At 39.3% G+C, this 19,174-nt stretch overlaps 1 protein-coding gene across 1 annotated transcript in view; it reads right to left on the bottom strand.

Moving 5' to 3' along the window:
• The window catches only part of LOC133830935 (LEAF RUST 10 DISEASE-RESISTANCE LOCUS RECEPTOR-LIKE PROTEIN KINASE-like 1.2), a 48,242-nt gene extending 47,046 nt beyond the window's left edge, over positions 1–1,196 (bottom strand). The window contains exon 1 of the mRNA XM_062261053.1: positions 103–1,196. Coding sequence (XP_062117037.1) covers positions 103–943 — 841 coding nt within the window. The 5' untranslated portion in view covers positions 944–1,196. The remainder of the gene's footprint in view (positions 1–102) is intronic.
• Positions 1,197–19,174: the final 17,978 nt, after the last annotated feature.

Genomic DNA, 19,174 nt, shown 5'->3' with positions numbered 1-19,174 from the left:
ACACACCGAAAAACAGAACAACAAATATATGAAAGAATTAACCAGATTAGACAATTTTTCAATATGATCAAGAAGAGAGATAAAATAAAATTATGTACGTACTTGATGATTTTCCAGCAGTATCGGATGGTGCAGGCTCAATATTATCAAATGTGGGGACGTCCGGTGGTGGCTGTTGTGGGATATAAAGAGTACTGCGTGGGCAACTTGATGCATAAGCATTATTATCAGGACAGAAACATCTGAACTCATTCACAGCTAAATCAAATCCACATTTTCCACTCGAAATAATACATTCCTCACATTTCTCTTCCCCCATGGAGCTCCACTCAACTTCGAACCCGTCTTCCACAACGTCATCGACTTTGAGTTTTTGACTCATAAGACCTTTTAACGACTTCTCCATAACCGGAAGAGTAACGCTAACATTGCAAGATGGAGATTTTATAATACCAGATTCTAAATCTGCTTCCATCGCAAAGTAAGACGACGTAGACATGTTATTTACAGTGCAAGGAAAGCTTATGAAGAAAGGAAAATCAGCTTGATCACACTCGTATAACAAAGTGGCCATTTTATCTTTTTCCGTGTAACTGAAGATATTGAAATTCAAACTGGTGTTGGAGAATTGCTCAGGGCATATTGAATCAGACAAATCCATTCTGGCCAGCTTAAGAGTCCGGTCTTTCAAGTCCATATCTAGTACACGGAACCTTTGGGACATTCCGTCGAACAGTATATGGACGTCATCTGATTGGCAGTCGAGAGAGAATCCCGGGTGTCCACAGAATTCGGGCTGGCCAATTTCCCGGAAAGGGTAGGAAAGCCTTTTGAATTTCCCGCAATCGAAAGGGGCACAGTCGTTGGTATTGAAGCATTTGACATAGCTTGGGGCGAAAGTTAGGAAGAGAAAGAAATATACGAGAGAAACAAAGGAATTCATTCAAAAAGATGATAGCTCAAAATGGTTAAGAGGAGGAGGGGGAAATTTTGATGATCAAATAGAGAAGAAAATAGGTGCAAGGCTAGGCGGCTACTAGTGAATGCTATAAATATTTCATTTAAGAGAGAAATTAAGTAAATTAAAACACAGAATAGAAAATCCCAGAAGCTAGTCGACTAATTTGTCGGAACTATTTTAGTGAAACGGAAAACAGAGAATAAAGATACGTTCTTGTTTTTTTTTTTTTTTTGGTGTCTGCCTAACTAAGCACCAACCACCACTCATCAGGTTTGTTAGATTGAACAAGTGGTTTCCTTCATTAAAATTTGATATGGGTTTTTTTTCGTCACACAATTTAATGACCTAAATTATTGTTGTAAACTTTCTTAGAAAATATGCATGGGTTTTGCCAAGTCTTGATGAATATTTAGTAATGACAAGCAATAAGGTATAAAAGAATAATGTGACACTTCATTAGTTAGGTACACGTATTAGAGTTATGGGATCAAGATTGACTAATATGATTGGCACATATTATATTGTAATAAATATATGCAAAATCTTATATGAAAAGTCATCTCTCTAGCTGGGCTGTCGTTTTCTTGATTTGATTGTTAATGGTGAGATTTTTTAGGGTGTTGTTTTTAATTTGTAATTCGCAATACCTTGAATTGTATGCAAAAAATATTCTCTTTCCTATTAAGCAAACCACCCGGTTATAAAATGTTCAAAATATACAGTCTACATAAAAACAAATTATTAAAATATACAGTATAATGAAGAACCGGATAAGCAAAGCCAAGTCATACTAAATATATTAAGGATATGAAAAGTCATTCAAACAAAGCTTAAAACTTTCCCAAAAAAAAAAAAAAAGCTTAAAAGATAAAGAAAGAGAAATATTACTCCTATTAGTTAATTTTGTTTTTAGTTGCTCTTAGTTACAGCTTTGTTTGTATAGTTTTAGACCAATATATAAACAAAGGCATATGTATAGTTAAGAAACAAAGTTTTATATTTCAATAAAAACAAATCATTTTCTCCTTCTGTTATGATATCAGAGAACACACCTCAACCTCAAAGCTCGCACTAGACACAACTCTTCTGCAAGCCTTAGAGATTCTCCTCAAGCAATGATTGAAGATGCATAACACCAATCCCAGATACCTGAAGCTCCAAACTCCAACACCAATGGCGGCCACAACTCAGCTTCAAATCGATTCACTCCCCTGGACAATCTTGATCGTCCTCCCCTTGAAGATGCCGACAATCCGTATTTCTTGGGTAATGGAGATCATTCGGGGATCATTCTTGCCTCACCTCCATTAACGGACAAGAACTTTCAACAGTGGCGTCGAAACTTCATGATATCGATTGGAGCAAAGAATAAATCCAATTTCCTCAATGGTTCTCTTCCCCAGCCTTCCCCCAATGATCCCCACTTCAATTCCTGGCAACGCTGCACTCAAATGATCATGTCTTGGATCATCAATTTTGTCTCCCCAGATATCAAGAGTAGTATAATGTTCTTGAACTCTGCAGCTGCTATGTGGGTAGAACCAAACAACCGATTTAATTAAGGGAATGGGCCACAACTTTTTGAACTTCGACAAACCCTCATTCGTCTCCATCAAGGTGATGATTCAGTTAGCTCCTACTTCACCAAATTGAAGGCTATATGGGATGAAATAAACAAAATCTGTCCAAGAACTCCTTGCACCTGTGCTGCTGCTGCCGATAATCTTGATTCTCACAATCAAGAACAGGTTTTGCAATTTCTTACTGGTCATAATGAATCATATCATGCAGTTAGGGCTCAAGTTTTGTTGATTGACCCATTACCTTCCTTGTCAAAAGTTTTTTCTATGATTATACTAGAGGAAAGACAAAGGAATCTTGGTCCTTCTACAAATACAAATATAATTGCTGCCTCTACCACTAATTAGATACCTGTTCAATATCCCCCAACAAACCAGGTTCCTAATCCCTCCTCCCCCAAACCACCTTCCACCCCGTGCTAAGAAGCTACGCCCCACCTGCACCCATTGCCAAAAACCAGGTCATCTCAGAGAGAAATACTATTTTCTTCATGGCTTTCCACCTGGTTATGGTACTCAAAGGAAACCCGACACTCCTCAAAGACTTCATCATTCTCAAAATGCTCAACAATCCCACAGACCTTCTGTTCACCAAGCTAATGCATCTCACACAAATGCCCCTGTCCTCCCCTCTAATGCATCCATTCAGGGATTAATATCTCTTTTGAGTCAGCAATTACAACACAACAATTCTTCTTTGGCAACAACTCAACCTTTGGTGTAAAATTTTACTGGTACCTCTACCACTTTCTCCAATTTACTATGGATTGTTGACAGTGGAGCCACTCATCACATTTGTTATGATATCAATTTTTTTTTTCATTCCACTACTATTGCTAACTCAATCATCCTACCAAATGGTTTCAAAACTAGTGTACAAAAATCTGGTATTGTCCAAATAAATGAGCATCTAAAATTACATAATGTTTTATATGTACCAACTTTCAAGTACAACTTGCAATCAGTTTCTGCTTTATTAACATCTCATGATTACTCAATTTATTTTTCTCCATCTAATTGCTCTACACAGGCACTACATCAGAACAAGACGATTGGGATTGCTGAAAGAATTGGTCATTTATACTTCATGCACCAACATCATCAATTTTTGTTTTCTTGTTCATCTGTACACTCTCAAACCTCATTTAAAGATGTTCATAAATGGCATACTCGCCTTGGATATCTTTCCTTGTTTGTTACAAATTCACTCAATAAAGATTTGAATTTTTTGCCTTTTGTTTTACCTTTTCCTTGCAATATTTGTCACTTAGCTAAACAAAGAAAATTACCCTTTATATCTCCACAAAACATGGCACCTGCTGCTTTTGACCTTTTTCATATGGATATATGGGGTCCTTTTCACATTGTTAGCATAGAAGGTTTTAGATTTTTTTCTAACTATTGTTAATGATAACACTAGATTCACATGGGTATACATGCTAAAGTGTAAGTCTAATGTTTAGCTAATCATACCTCAGTTTTTTTCATTCATTTCCACTCAGTTTTCAGCTACTATAAAGGCCATTAGATGAGATAATGCAAAGGAATTAAACTTGACTTCTTTTTATGCCACTAAAGGCATCCAATTGTTTCATTCTTGTGTAGAACGATCTGAAAAAAATTCAGCTGTCGAAAGAAAACACTAGCACATATTAAATGTTGCTAAAGCTCTTGCTTTTCAATCTCATATTTCTTTACTTTATTGGAGTTACATGATACATACAGCTGTTTACCTTATTAATAGAACTCCTTCAGCTTTATTTAAGTTTAAAACTTCCTTTGAAATGTTGTATCATAAAGCTCCTTCTTATGAACACTTAAGAAATTATGGTTGTCTTGCTTATGCCTCCACTTTAACTAGTAAAAGGCACAAATTGTCTCCTCGGGCTAGTGCTTGTGTTTTCATTGGCTACCCTAATGGGATGAAAGCTTATACCTTATTAGATATTGAAACTCATCAAATTTTTCACTCTAGAGATGTTATTTTCCATGAAACTATTTTTCCTCTCAAAACTATCACTTCTACTGAATCTTTCACTCAGTTTTTCTCTTATGACAATATCTCTTCACCATCACTTTCTAACATTTCTAATACAGGTACTGAAGCTACTCCTATTACTCCAACAAATACACAATCGGTTCCAAATCTGAACCATGATTCACAGCAATAGTAAGCTCCTACAGGTTGTTCCCAACATGCATTGCCGCAACCTCCTGTTTATTCAAATCATTCCACTAAATTTGGTCATTTAATTCATCAACCAACTTATTTAAAGGATTATGTTTGTGAGTCTTCTACTGCACTTCCTTTATCTAATTTCCTATCTTATGATAAATTTAAGCCACATTTCTGCAATGCTATTTTAGATGCTCATTCTATCATTGAGCCTACCTCTTTTACTCAAGCATCAAAAGATCCTAAATGGAAATCAACCATGACTAATGAGATCAATGCTCTCATAGCTAACAGCAAATGGACCATAGTCCTTCTTCCCCAAGGCCAACATGCTATTGGCAATAAATTGGTGTATAAAATAAAATACAAATCCAATGGTGATATAGACAGGTACAAAGCACGTCTAGTAGCAAAGGGTTATACCCAACAACAAGGCATAGATTGCCTTGAAACTTTTGCTCCAGTAGCAAAGTTTAACACCTTACAACTCTTACTTGCTCTAGCTGCCATTAAAAACTGGAAATTACACCAAATGGATATCAATTATGCTTTTATGCATGGTGATTTAAACGAAGATGTTTACATGAAACTTCCTCAAGGTTTCACACCTAAGGGGGAGTTTCTCTCCAATGTTGTTTGCAAGTTAAATAAAAGCTTGTATGGTTTGAAGCAAGCTTCATGCCAAAGGTATGCTAAACCAAGTACTACTCTTATCAATGATGGCTTCAAACAATCTCCATTTGACCACTCTCTATTCACAAGAACAACTTCTACTAATTTTTTAGCTGTTTTAATATATGTTGACGACATTGTCATTGCTAGTAACAATGATCTAGATGCAGCTACTTTTAAAGCTAAGTTAAACTCTAGCTTTCAACTTAAGGATCTTGGTCCTTTACGTTTTTTTCTTGGTCTAGAGATTGGTTGCTTTACAAATGGTATTTTTGTTTCACAATGTCCTTTTACTCTACAACTTTTAAGTGATACAAGATATCTAGGTGCTAAACCTTCCTCAACACCAGTGGAACCAAATATAAAGCTTAGTGCCAACTACGGGGATGTTCTTACTGATCCTACATCTTATAGAAGTCTCATTGGTAAGTTAATTTTTTTTAACAATAACATGACCTGATATTTCTTATGCTATCACTAGGTTAAGTCAATATCTTAGTGAGCCACAACAGCCTCATATGCAAGCCGCCCAAAGAGTTCTACAATATCTCGAAGGCACTCCAAGCCAAGGCTTGTTTTTCCTTTCAAAATCACAACCTCAACTCACAGCTTATGCTGAAACTAACTTGTCTCATTCAGATTTACAGCTCAAAGTTTTCTCTGACACTGATTAGGGCACTTGCCCGGATACAAGACGAACCATTACTGGCTTTTGCGTTTTTTTGGGTCGATCCCTTGTATCATGGAAGTCTAAGAAACAAAGTACTGTCCCTCGTTCATCTGCTGAAGCAGAATATAGAACAATGGCTAACACCACTTGTGAAATACTATGGCTACTTGCTCTCCTCCAAGATTTTGGTGTACCTCATCCACAACCAGCTATCTTATATTGTGATAACAACGCTACCATACGCATTTAAGAGAATCCTGTATTCCATGAGCGCCCCAAACATGTAGACATAGATTGCCATATTGTCCAAGAAAAAGTCCAAAATGGTCAGCTCAAATTAGTTCATGTCTCTTCCAACAACAATGTAGCTTATATTTTTACAAAGCCTTTATTTCCTTCTAATTTTAATAGATTACTGCCAAGATGAGTGTCACCAATCTGTACCACTCACCTTGAGGGGGAGTATTACATTAGGAAAATTTTGCTAGTTAGTTTTGTTTTTAGTTGCTGTTAGTTACAACTCTGTTTGTATAGTTTTAGACCCATATGTAAACAAAGGCATATGTATAGTTAAGAAACAGAGTTTTATATTTCAATAAAAACAAATCCTTTTCTCCTTCTGTTAAGAAAGAAAATCCAAGTACAAATTGATTTATAAGAAAAGTGACTACATCAATTGAATCTTCTTTGATTAACTATACTTTCTCTCTTTTTTTTTTATTATCATTTTTGGTGAAAGATACGATGACATGGAAGCCACAAAAGGGTCCACCTTTGGTTAGATATGCATGCAAAGTTATTCATTAAAAGTAGGGATTATACTATTTTAGACCATGTATTTTTTATAAATTATTTTTTTGGACCTTATATTTTGTAAAATCGTTCAAATAGACCCCTGAACCTGATTTTGAATAAAGTTTTTTGATCTAAAATCACAAATAATTCACCAAACTAACAACTCTGAATAAAAAACCCAACTATTATGTCTAACAACTATATTATTATATTCAATTTTTTGTTCATCAAAATCAGGTTTAGGGGTTTATTTGAACCATTTTACAAAACACAAGGTCCAAACAAGTAATGAGAGAAAATACAAGGTCCAAAAAAGTATAAACCCTTAAAAGTAGGGTATATACTTATTTTCCGTGTTTTCATCATTTGACACGTGGCATGAATTAAGATGTTGTTTACTGCTCCATTGAAGCTTAAACCTAGTTTCTTGTCATCACTACTACCATCGAAGGAGTGTACCTTCTAAGATCATTTCTTCCTAATAACCTAGTCAGGAAGTAATTCTCCAAAGAACTCTCAAGACGTGTCCAAATCAATCAAGTGTTCGAGAACCTCCTCTGGAGGAGAAGAATGGCTACCAGGTGTCAACCAGAGAGGTGTTTTGTGTTGGATTTTGATCATGTGATTGATAGTGCAGCGGAAGCATGGTATAATATTTCAATGTGATAATAACAATTATTGAAGCATAAGAACGAATCACTCTAGTAACCATAACTAGAATGAGATCTTTCTCACGGGACATGAATCTGAATAAAAGGAAAAAAATACAAATACCTTTTGGATGTAGAACATGTGTAGATCAAATAGCGTTTTAGCCTCCCAACCCACCATCTTCCATACTATGGCTCGCACAAAGAGAAGGAAATAGGTGGATGTCTATGCTATTTGGTAGGATATACAAGAACACGCTTTTGAATCTCAACACATGAGAGAGTGCTCTTCTCACAATTCAGAGAGAAAAAAGTTCTCTATTTTTCTCTATTGCCAAATGTATCATGAAATTGCATCTGATGTCTCCTGCTTTTTTCTTGATGTTATATTCTATTAATATAACAATAGAAATAAGACCTACTCCTAAGCTCATTGGGCCTATGTGTGGGCCACAGTCCATTTGGACTGTGGTTGGTGCCAACTACAAGGCAATGGGCCCTTTGGTATTTTATTGCTATAAAATACTATTTGTTGGGTCTTTATCATATTATTTTATGCACTATACTATTATACCAAAAAATTAAATATGGTTAAATTAATTTTCAATAAAAAATTAATTTCACAAAAAAATCATTATAATTTTTGTTTAACCAAAAAATATTTGCTTGCTGACGTAGCACGATCAGGGTGCACGTGGATAGCATGTGACTATTTAGTGATGACAGTCTGGTCGACCAACGACCAGAATAGAACCTGCTCGATGGATTCAAGAAAGATGCTGAATAGTACGACAGAGGATATGCTGACATATGCAACCGGGTTTGGTTGTAGTAAGGAAGTCAGAGTTCAAATACAGTTATAAGTAGGATATTTCTAAGATATTTGACACTCTTTATATGTAACTATTATGATTTCTGTTATTATTCAAATATGCTTGTAACAAAGTTTAAAGACGGCCCACCCACCCATATGTACATCCTTGAGCCTATAAATAGGACTCATTGGATTCAATAAAGGGAAGGAGGCAATAATTTGTATTGAGAAAGAACTAGTGCTTTTATACACTACTTTTGTATTCCCCTTTGGAGCTTGCGAAACTCAGTGAACCCTAGTTGGCTGATTGCAGGTTTTAGAGTTTACATCAATAGAAATACTAAGTGGACATAGATTATTACCAATCTCTGGGGCCGAACCACTATAAAATCATTGTGCCATTTAATTCTTGCATTCAGCTTATACATTCGTATCGTTTTTAGTGAATCCGTGTCGTTGGCTAAATGTTAGTCAACATTTTGGTGCTTTCATTGAGAGCTAAACTCAAGACATTCATGATAAACAATGGCGAAAACCTCCAGGAAAGTGGGTTAGACAGAACAGACATCTAGAAGTATGCCAAATCAACCTCCTCTACAAGATTAGCAGAGGACGAGCCACAGGTGGAACTGGAAGAGGAAGAGATGGATGCTAAAACTTTGCGAACAATTGTGATTGTATTGCAAGAGGAATTAGCTAATATGAAAGCTAATCAAGAAAATGTGGATGAAACGATGGTGCTGCGGCAAAGGGAGATTGACTGGCAGCACCGAGAACTGAATAAGCGGCGAGCCGACATGGATCATCACAATTATTCAGTTGGCTCGAGGATAACCTGCACCAACATCTCACCCTCAACAAAATTCACAGTCAGAGCGTCCCCAGTATCATCACAATCCACCACACCCAAGGAGTCCTCAAGGACCAGAGCAACCTCCGCTGCTCAGCAGGAAAGGCCAGCCCAAGATCTTGAAAGAAACAACTAACAGCAACCACCCCTCTCAATCTGGTCAAGATAACGTTTAGCAGCATAGACAGAATAGGGCTGAGCAGCGTCCTAGAAGCTCTAGATGCCAGACAGCTAGAGAACAAAACCCTCCTAGCAAGGGACAACATCCCTCAGGAAGCAGAAGGCAGGTGGACTCATGCTATGCGGTCCGGGACCCCCCATAGCATAGTAATGTCAGAGGACCTAACGACCAACGTAGGCCTCCCCCTATTTATCGAGACATACCAGGAGGAAGAAAGGGGAACAATGCGTATATCAGGTCGCAATTCAAAGATGGTCATGATTATAATGAGGCATACTCTGGTAGGAGGAACAATGGTCGACAGCAGAAGGAGAAAGGCGGACATCAAAACCCTCCACCAAAGGAAAACTGACCAACGAGCCAAAATGTTAGGGGACAACCTAAACAACCCAATGTCTTTGACTGACTAGGCGCAAGCGAGCAGAGATGCAGGGATGAAGATTTAAGAGATGTGCTCAATAATCGAAGAGAAAGACGTGACGAGTACTTCCCCCCAGCACCAGCCGCTCCATCAATACCAGATGTTGTATAGGCTTAGATAGATGCCTTGAATCAGGTTGTGCGACAGCTAGTTGGGAATAAAATGCCCCACATAGAGTTTGATCTAAGGAAGGGCACCCCATTCGTTAATAGAATTGATGTGGTGGAAGTTTCGAGCCAATTCAAAATGCCAGTTCTACCCAACTTTACAGGAGGAGAAGATCCAGTGTCTCATGTGAACAAATTCAAGATACAAATGGACATCCAGAAGGTGTCAGAGGATGCTCGGTGCATGATTTTTCCTGCCACTTTGTCTGAATCTGCTCAGAAATGGTATTTCAAGTTCCCTCCAGCCAGTACAGTTTCCTGGGAGATGTTCGTGAAGGAGTTTTACGGCCAGTTTTATGCTGGTCGAATACATCCAATAGAAGCTAATCAACTTGTCGACATTCAACAGAAGGAAGGAGAAACTCTCAAGGAGTATATCCAGGGTTTTATGCGAGTAGTGACTTGAACCAAAATTGTTGGAGACGAGGGAAAGATGATGGCACTCACAGCTGGAGTGCGATGCCATTCTCCCCTCTGGAATAATTTGCGGAAGAATGGAGTCAAGGGCACTCAAGAATTTTTGAATCGAGTAGACAAATATATCAAACTCGAGGAGGCCATTGCCAATGAAGGAAAGTCCCCAAGGACGACCAGGGTAAGAAAGAAGACCCGAACAAAGCCGCCAATGGGTCTGGTAAGCCCAACGACAACGAAAAAGGTAACAGTAAGAATGGGGGGAAAAGGGCGAACATCGAATCAGCAACATCTGATAGCAAGCACCCCAAACAAAACAAATATAGACCATGTTTTGCCAATTACACTGCCTTGGTCGATAGCCAAGCTGAAGCATATCAGGCCAGTCATACAACCATTCCCTTTAAGCGACCAGCCCCGATCAAGAAAGACATATCCAAAAAAGATACGACCAAGTTTTGTCGTTTTCACAACGACTATGGCCATGACACCAACGAGTGTAACTAGCTCAAGGACGAGATCAAGTTCCTTATTCGACAAGGACATCTAAGGAGATATGTACGAGCGGTGGAAGTTCTCAGCAGTAGGCTTATGGAGGCAACGAGTAGGTGCTTGTATGTAACGCCCTACTTCCTTAAAGCCGTTACTAAGTGAGTTTTTAAGACAAAACAGTGTGTAATGAACTCGCTAACCGAGGTTTTGAAACAAAAGTGTGACTAATTAAAAGTTAAGGCTGAAATCTTTAAAAATGCGTCGTTTCATTAAAACTTCTATTATTAAACATTTGGGATCCCAAAATAAGGTTTGAAAACTAATTACATCTTGAAATAAGGTTACAGTTGAGAAATCATAAAATCATAGATTATTACATCCATTTTCGAATAAACCCCCAACCAAAGCAGTCGTGCAGGCCAAACATGTACGCGTCGCCTCACGCTCTTCGTACTCATGGTTGGTTGACTCAGTCATTGCCCTTACCTGCAACACAGAGCACCCGTGAGCCGAAGCCCAGCAAGAAAACTCATGCAGAACATAACATATGCAATGTATACAGTTTATCATAACAGATAATCCACAAATAAACAAGTCAACCATTAGACTAAGCAAACACGGCCATGCCGCCCCATAAACCTTACCAAAGCCCTGGGGTATCGGTTCTCACCGTAAGGATAACTCATGTATCCACCGGGCCTCGCCCTGACTATAGCATCCCATGTGCTAGGTGTTACTTCCGGCTCCGCTGCCGTACTCGGCCTACGCCGTTCTCGGCCCTTGCCGTTCAATTTACTATAATCACACATATAGCATAACACAACAACATTCCAATAAATATTAATTCATTTAAGTCTACACCCTAACATGTAATGCAATATAGGGCCATGCCCGGCAATCATCTCATCATGCAATATAGGGTCGTGCCCCGCAATCACACTATGGGCCCACGTCCCATCCTACGGGTGTTATAGTTTTCTTACCTGTATTCCGAGCCTCCTGATGCACTAAAGCCGCGAGCACGGTCCTCTAGCATGAGCCTCACCAACAACCTAGTCACAACACACAAGAAGCATCCCTCAATACTAATCAAATCAAAAACTGCTTCCCGGGACCAATCCCACACTCTCGGGACTCCCAAATCCCTAAAACAATTCATCGGAAACATCCCCCGAACCCCAGGAGCAAAAGCTCAAAAATGCAACTTTTGGTGCCCTGAAAATGGCCTAGCGCCGCGGCACCCCCCTCAAGGGCCGCGGCGCCCAGCGAGATGCCCCTCTCCTGATGCAACCTTGCGCCGCGGCGCCCAAGAACAGGGCCGCGGCGCTCCTTCGCGAACCCAGAAAATCTGGGTTTTCTCTTGCGTTTTCTCCGAGCTAAAACCTTCCAAAATCATACCAAACCAATATCCAAACCCCAAAATCAATTTCAAACATCAAATAGACCATCTAACAACCCATAAACATCATCAAAGACATCCAAACACACAATCAAATCCCCAAAATCCACATCCTTGATTTCAATTTCAGAAAAAATAAAAACTCAAAGTTCAAACTTAAACCATGCTCAAATTTCTTAAACCATAACATAATCAAGCCATAAATGTGTACAAAATTCCTTACCTCATATGGAGAATCCATCCCTAAGCTTCCTTCATCTCCTAGGTCTCCAATTCAGCTCCTCCACTCATCTTCTTCTTCTTCTTCATGCCCTAGCTTTTCCCTCTCTTTTCTCTTCTCTTCAAACTGTATCAAGACCAAAATGACTAAGCCCCAAACCGTGTACCCCATATAACCCAGCTGCCATTTATCTAATTCCCAACCAAATGACCATTTTGCCCCTCCTTGCCTAACCTTTCCTACCTAAACCTCAAGGACACTTAAGTCCTTTCATTTCTATTTCATATCTACCATTTTCTTTCTAAAACTTGTTACTCTCAGCAGTAACTAATAGTTACCCAGGTTACTAAATCTCCAATAACCATCACCCGCTAACTCTCAACTTAGCCATAAAATTCCCGAGGTACCCCTAGGCTCCTCCCGAGCCGGGTATAGAATTCCCGTTGCGACTCTCGAGTTAACTAGCTCTCTAGGACCGTCTCGGCACGTGCATCACAATAATAACACCACACTCACGTGGTACAAATCACAGAATACAATTATCACATATATGCCCTCAGCGGGATAAAATTACCAATTTACCCCTATCATGCAAACGGGGTCCACATGTGTAATTATTTCACCTAACATGCATACTAACCACGTAGTCATGCATCTCAATGTTCAATTAGTCATATAACATGCTTTAAATCATAACCATGCATTTAACTCATAAAATCACACATAAATCCCAACCTGCCCACCTGGCACACTAATCAAGGCCCTTAAGCCTTATTAGCGATTTTGGGTCGTTACATTGTACGCCAGCGCTAGCCTCCTCTACAGCCAGCTCCTGTCGCTGGTACATTGTTGACCATTTGCGGAGTACCACATATAGCAGGTGACAGTGGTAAGGCGAGGGAGAGATATGCCAAAACCCTATGTCATAATCAGGACATTGAAATGCTGAATGTCAAGGAGCAAACTCCCAAAAAAGTTGGAACAGAGGAAGAATTACTAACTTTCTCTAAGCTGGACGCATAGCATGTCCGATTTCTCCACTCAGATCCTCTAGTCATGGATGTTCAAATCACCAACATGATGGTAAAATGAGTGTTGGTAGATACAGAAATCTCGGTCAACATTTTGTATAAGTCTTCACTGGAAAGAATGAAATTGTCAGTGCAAGATTTAGAACCATGCAACCAAACCATTTATGGGTTTTTTGGTGAAGGGCTAGCACCAACAGGGTCAATCAGACTCCCAGTCACAGCAGGAACTGCACCTGTGAAGAGGACATTACTCACTACTTTTATAGTAGTTGATTGTCCATCTGCATATAATGCTATGATCAGAAGACCCATACTCGTCGATCTGCGAGCCATAACTTTGGTCTGGCATCTGGCCATGAAGTTTCCAACCGATGCAGGAGTTGGGTGCGTGTTGGGAAACCAGTGAGAAGCCAGTGAATGCTACAATTCCTCAATCACAAAGGCAAGAAGAGGAGGATCGGGAAGCGGAGTCGAAAAAAGGTTGCTAGTAGTAAATGAAATACAAGTCAAATCAGGTGAACAAGTCACCAAATAGGGCGTTGGCCAAAGCGAGGATAGGGACTTAGATCCTCGCTTTGGAGATTTTGAAGAAAATATTAGGCCTGTGGAGGACCTCGAGGAGGTCCAACTAGAAGAGAAAGATTCAACTAGGGTTGTGAAAGTTGGTAAAAACTTAGAGACAACAACAAAAAACAAACTGGTGGAGTTTTTGAAGAGGCACCAGGAGGTCTTTGCCTGGTCGCATAACGATATGGTTGGGGTAGACCCAACGGTGATCAGCCATGTCTTAAATATAGACAAAAATCATCCACCTGTACAACACAAAAGAAGGCTGCTCGACAAAGATAGATCTAGAGCCTTAAAAGAAGAAGTCGAGAAGCTGAAGGAAATGGATTCATCGGGGTAGCGTTTTATCCATCTTGGGTCTCTAATCCTGTACTAGTTTCCAAGCCAAATGGAAAATGGAGGACGTGCATGGATTTTACAGACCTTAATATAGCCTGTCTAAAGGATTGTTTTCCACTTCCAAGAATCGACCAGCTAGTCGATGCCACATCAGGACATGAAGTTTTATCATTCATGGACGTGTACTCCAGTTATAATCAAATTAGTATGCATCCACCTGATGAAGATCACATTAGATTTCGAACAGATATGAGACTTTACTACTACAAAGTAATGCCATTTGGTTTGAAAAATGCTGGTGCGACTTACCAAGGATTAGTAAACCATATGTTCAAAGAACTGATCGGAAATAACATGGAAGTCTACGTTGACAATATGCTGGTCAAGTCGAGAAAGGTCAGTGAACACATCAAGGACCTACAGGAATGCTTCAACATCTTGAACAAATATCAGATGAAGCTGATCCTCTAAAGTCTTCCTTTGGTATTGGATCAGGAAATTTTTTGGGATTCATAGTAAACTCACAAGGAATCGAACCTAATCCCGAAAAAATTCAAGCACTGATCGAGATGCAGTTACCTGCCAAAGTTAAAGATGTACAAAGCCTGACAGGAAGAATTCCTGGCCTAAGTAGATTCATATCTATGTCTATAGACAAGTGTGTCCCATATTTTAATCTACTCAAAGGAAACAAAAAGTTTGAATGGACAGAGGAATGCGAACAAGCTTTTTAGGTGCTCAAAGCCCACATGTCGCAACCGCCTATTTTGTCTAAGCCAGTCGAAGGAGATACTTTGTACATCTACTTAGTAATAACAGAGTATGTTGGTAGTGTTGTTTTAATCAGAGAGGAAGACAAAATTCAAAAAGCAGTGTACTACATAAGCAAAATGCTAGTGGGAGCTGAACTACGATATCTGCCTATAGAGAAATTGGCTTATTGCTTGATACTGGCGTCAAGAAAACTGCAGCCCTACTTTCAGGCTCACCCCATAATAGTGCTTACTGACCAACCACTACGGAAAGTCTTACAAAAAACAAAAGTCGCTAGTCGACTACTAAGAGGGCAGTTGAGTTGGGTTAGTTCGAAATATCCTATGCACCACGAGCAGCTATTAAGGGACAAGCCCTAGCGAATTTCATTGCAGAATTTACTGGACTCCCTGCCAACGAATTGATGATAGAGACCGATAATCAAAATCAAACCCCTGCCTGGAAGTTGTTCGTAGACGGATCCTCCAATGAGCACAATGCAGGGGCAGGGCTAATCTTAATCACACCTGAGGGACATCGATTTCACTGTGCGATTAGATTCAACTTTACGACCACTAACAATGAAGCCGAGTACGAGGCTCTGCTCGCAGGATTAAGACTAGCCAAGGATATGAACATAAAGTCACTAGAAAAATATAGTGACTCCTAGCTAGTAGTTAATCAGATTATTGGAGAATATCAGGCTAGGGGTCTCAAGATGGTTGCTTATTTGAACAAGGTGAAGGATTTACTAGCACAGTTTGAGAAGTATACTCTCCAGAAAGTACCTCGCGATTAGAATTCAAACGCCGATGCCTTAGCCAAGTTAGCAAGCGCCAAAGATGCTGACGCTTTGAGCATAGTACCGGTCGAACGTTTATTGACACCAAGCATTCAATCGAAAGAATCCTCGCTAATAATACAAGTGTCCGACACATGGATGACTCCCATCATACAATATCTCGAACAAGGATTATTACCAGCAGATATGAATAAGGCAATGATGCTTCAAAGACAATCGACTCGATTTATTTTGATAGAAGGAGTCTTGTATAGACGAGGATACTCAATGCCTTTATTACGATGTGTCTCTAAGGAAAAGGTTAAGGAATTGATGTAAGAAGTACATGAAGGTTTCTGTGGAGATCACGTTGGGGGGGGGGGGGGGGGGGGCAAAGTTTGTCAAAGAAGTTCTCTGGCAAGGATATTTCTGGCCAACCATGGTTGAAGATTCTATGGAATTTGTTAAGAAGAAGTGTGATAAGTGCCAACGATTTTCCAAGATACCACGAGCAGCCCCAAATGAGCTTAAATAGATGCAAAGCCCAAGGCCATTTGCAGTTTGAGGAATTGACCTAATTAGATCTTTGCCTACACGAAAAGGGAATGTCAAGTATGCAGTAGTTGTTATCGGCTACTTTACTAAGTGGGCCGAAGCTGAGCCACTCACAACAATCACGACCAAGAAAGTGTTGGATTTTGTCATCAAAAACATTGTATGCCGATATGGGTTGCCGAAAAAATTGTCTCAGATAATGGCACACAATTTGATGTGTGACCTTTTCACTAATTTCTGCAAACGACATGGTATCACGAAGAGTTTTTCATCAGTTGCTCATCCACAAGCCAACGGATAGGTTGAAGCCGCTAACAAAACTCTGAAGGACACACTAAAGAAAATGCTTGAAGAAGCAAAGGGAGCGTGACCAGAACAATTGCAAGAAGTACTCTGGTCATATAGAGCATCTCACCGAACAACAACACTCCATACACCATTTTCCTTGGCCTATGGGCATGAAGCCATGTTACCCGTTGAGTTAGATCCACCATCGCATAAAAGGCTAATATACGACCAGAGCACGAATAACTAGTTATTAATGGAGTCTTTGGACTTGGTCGACGAAAGGCGTGAGCAGGCTCAACTTCGAAATCCAAGTTACCAACAAAAGGTTGCTCGATATTTTAAATCTAAAGTACGCGAAAGAAAGTTTGACGTGGGAGATTTGGTACTTAGAAGGGTTTTTCTCAACACTCGCGACCAGGCTGCTGGAGTACTCGGACCAAACTGGAAAGGTCCATATCAAACTAAAGAAATTCTTCAACCAGGCACTTACAAACTTGCTCGCTTAAATGGAGATCCTGTTCCTTGCTATTGGAATGGAGAACACCTGTGCAAGTATTATCAATAAACAATTCTTTTTTAAATGGTTGGCTTGTATTAATTTTATTTTTTACTAGTTTGTGAACAAGGGATGGCCAGTTAGATGGCTGGTCACTTATAAGTGTAAGATCAATTTTTGATCACTCGTACAGACATGAATCTTGTCCATTTTATTACGAGAAATAAAAGGAATTGTGCATAGCTAGTTATTGTAGCGACCCAAATTTGCTAATAAGACTTTGGGTCTTGATTAGCGTGCCTGGAGGGCAATAAATGGTTTATTATGATAATATATGTGCAATATATGATTATGTGATTAGAAATGCATGGTTAGGTGAAATAAATATACATGTGGGCCCTATTTGGTAGTTAGGGGCAAATTTGTAATGTTAGCCCGTTGAGGGCATAAATGTAATATATGTGATATTTTCGATATAATTGTGATATATTTGTGATGCACGTTCCGAGACGGTCCTAGAGAGCTATTCCGCTTAAAGTCACAACGGGATTTAATACCCGGCTCGGGAGGAGCCTAGGGGTATTTTGGGAATATTATAAATTTAGTTGGGGACTTTTAATTAATGGTTAATGGTATTTTAGTAGCTTGGGTAACCATAGGTAACCATTGAGGATAGTTACTCTAAGTGAGAAAATGGTATGTTTGTAAGAGGTTAGGAAAGGTCTTAGTTGCCCTTGAGGATTAGTTAGAATATGGGTTAGATGGAAGGGTAAATGGGTCTTTTGGCTGGGATTTAGATAACTATGGCTGAGTGGGAAAGCTATTCACGTTTTCTATACTTGGACAATTCAGCTCTTGCTGAAAGTGAAGGAAAAGCTAAGAAGCAAGAAGGAAAGGAAGGAAGGGCAAATCTCTTGGAATCAAGAAAGGGGTTTAGGGCTGAGATTAGAGCAATTTATATATGCTTTATTTTGTTTAAAACATATTAAAAATTAATTAGAAAATGGTTTTGGTTTGAAATTTTGTACAAAATTTTTTTCCAGAAATTTTTTGTCCTGGCTGCCCATGCGCGCAGGCACCTGCGCGCACTTCCCACTTGCGCGCGCGATGAACAGTACCAATGTAACGACCCAAATTGCTAATAGGGCTTAAGGGCCTTGATTAGTGTGCCTGAAGGGCATAATGGGAATTATGTGTGACTTTAATGATTAAGATGCATGATTATGATTTAAAGCATGTTATATAATTATTTGAATATTTTAGATGCATGAATATGTGTATTAGTATGCATGTAGGCCCTGATTATGTTAGAGGGGCATAATCGTAATTTTGGCTATTATGGGCATAACTGTATTGATATACGTGATAATTGTCGAGACCACATTATTATGTCGATATATCTGTGATCTGTGACTCGAGGCGATCCTAGTGAGCAAAGTAGCGAAAAAGTCATGGCGGGGATTTATACTCGGCTCGGGGCGAGCTTAGGGGTATAAATGGGAATTTAGTGAATATACTGGAGTCTATCTTGACATTGAGGGAATATTATTGGCGATTAATTAGGTGTCGGGAGTTAAGCGAGAAATATTAGAGACACTCGAGGAGTTAGCGGGAATTGGGTAAAATGACTAGAATGCCCTTAAGTGGATTAAAGGGTTTAGATTTAATAGGGAGGGCATAATAGTCATTTGGCTTACAGGAGTTAAGTATTACCAAGGCTTTATGTTAGTGGGAATTGTAGAAAGTTATAGAAGTCTGAAAGAGAGAAAAGAAGGAAAAAGAAAGAAAGGAGAGAAGGAAGGGAAAAACAGAGTTGCACTTTCTTGAGTCGGTTTGTGGTTCTCTCACCACCTTTCTTGAGGATTTCTGGAGAAAAGCTCAGAGGAGAGCTGGGATAAACTA

This window comes from Humulus lupulus, chromosome 4, assembly GCF_963169125.1.
Source record: "Humulus lupulus chromosome 4, drHumLupu1.1, whole genome shotgun sequence".
NCBI lineage: Eukaryota > Viridiplantae > Streptophyta > Magnoliopsida > Rosales > Cannabaceae > Humulus > Humulus lupulus.
This window is presented reverse-complemented; position numbering and strand designations above follow the sequence as displayed.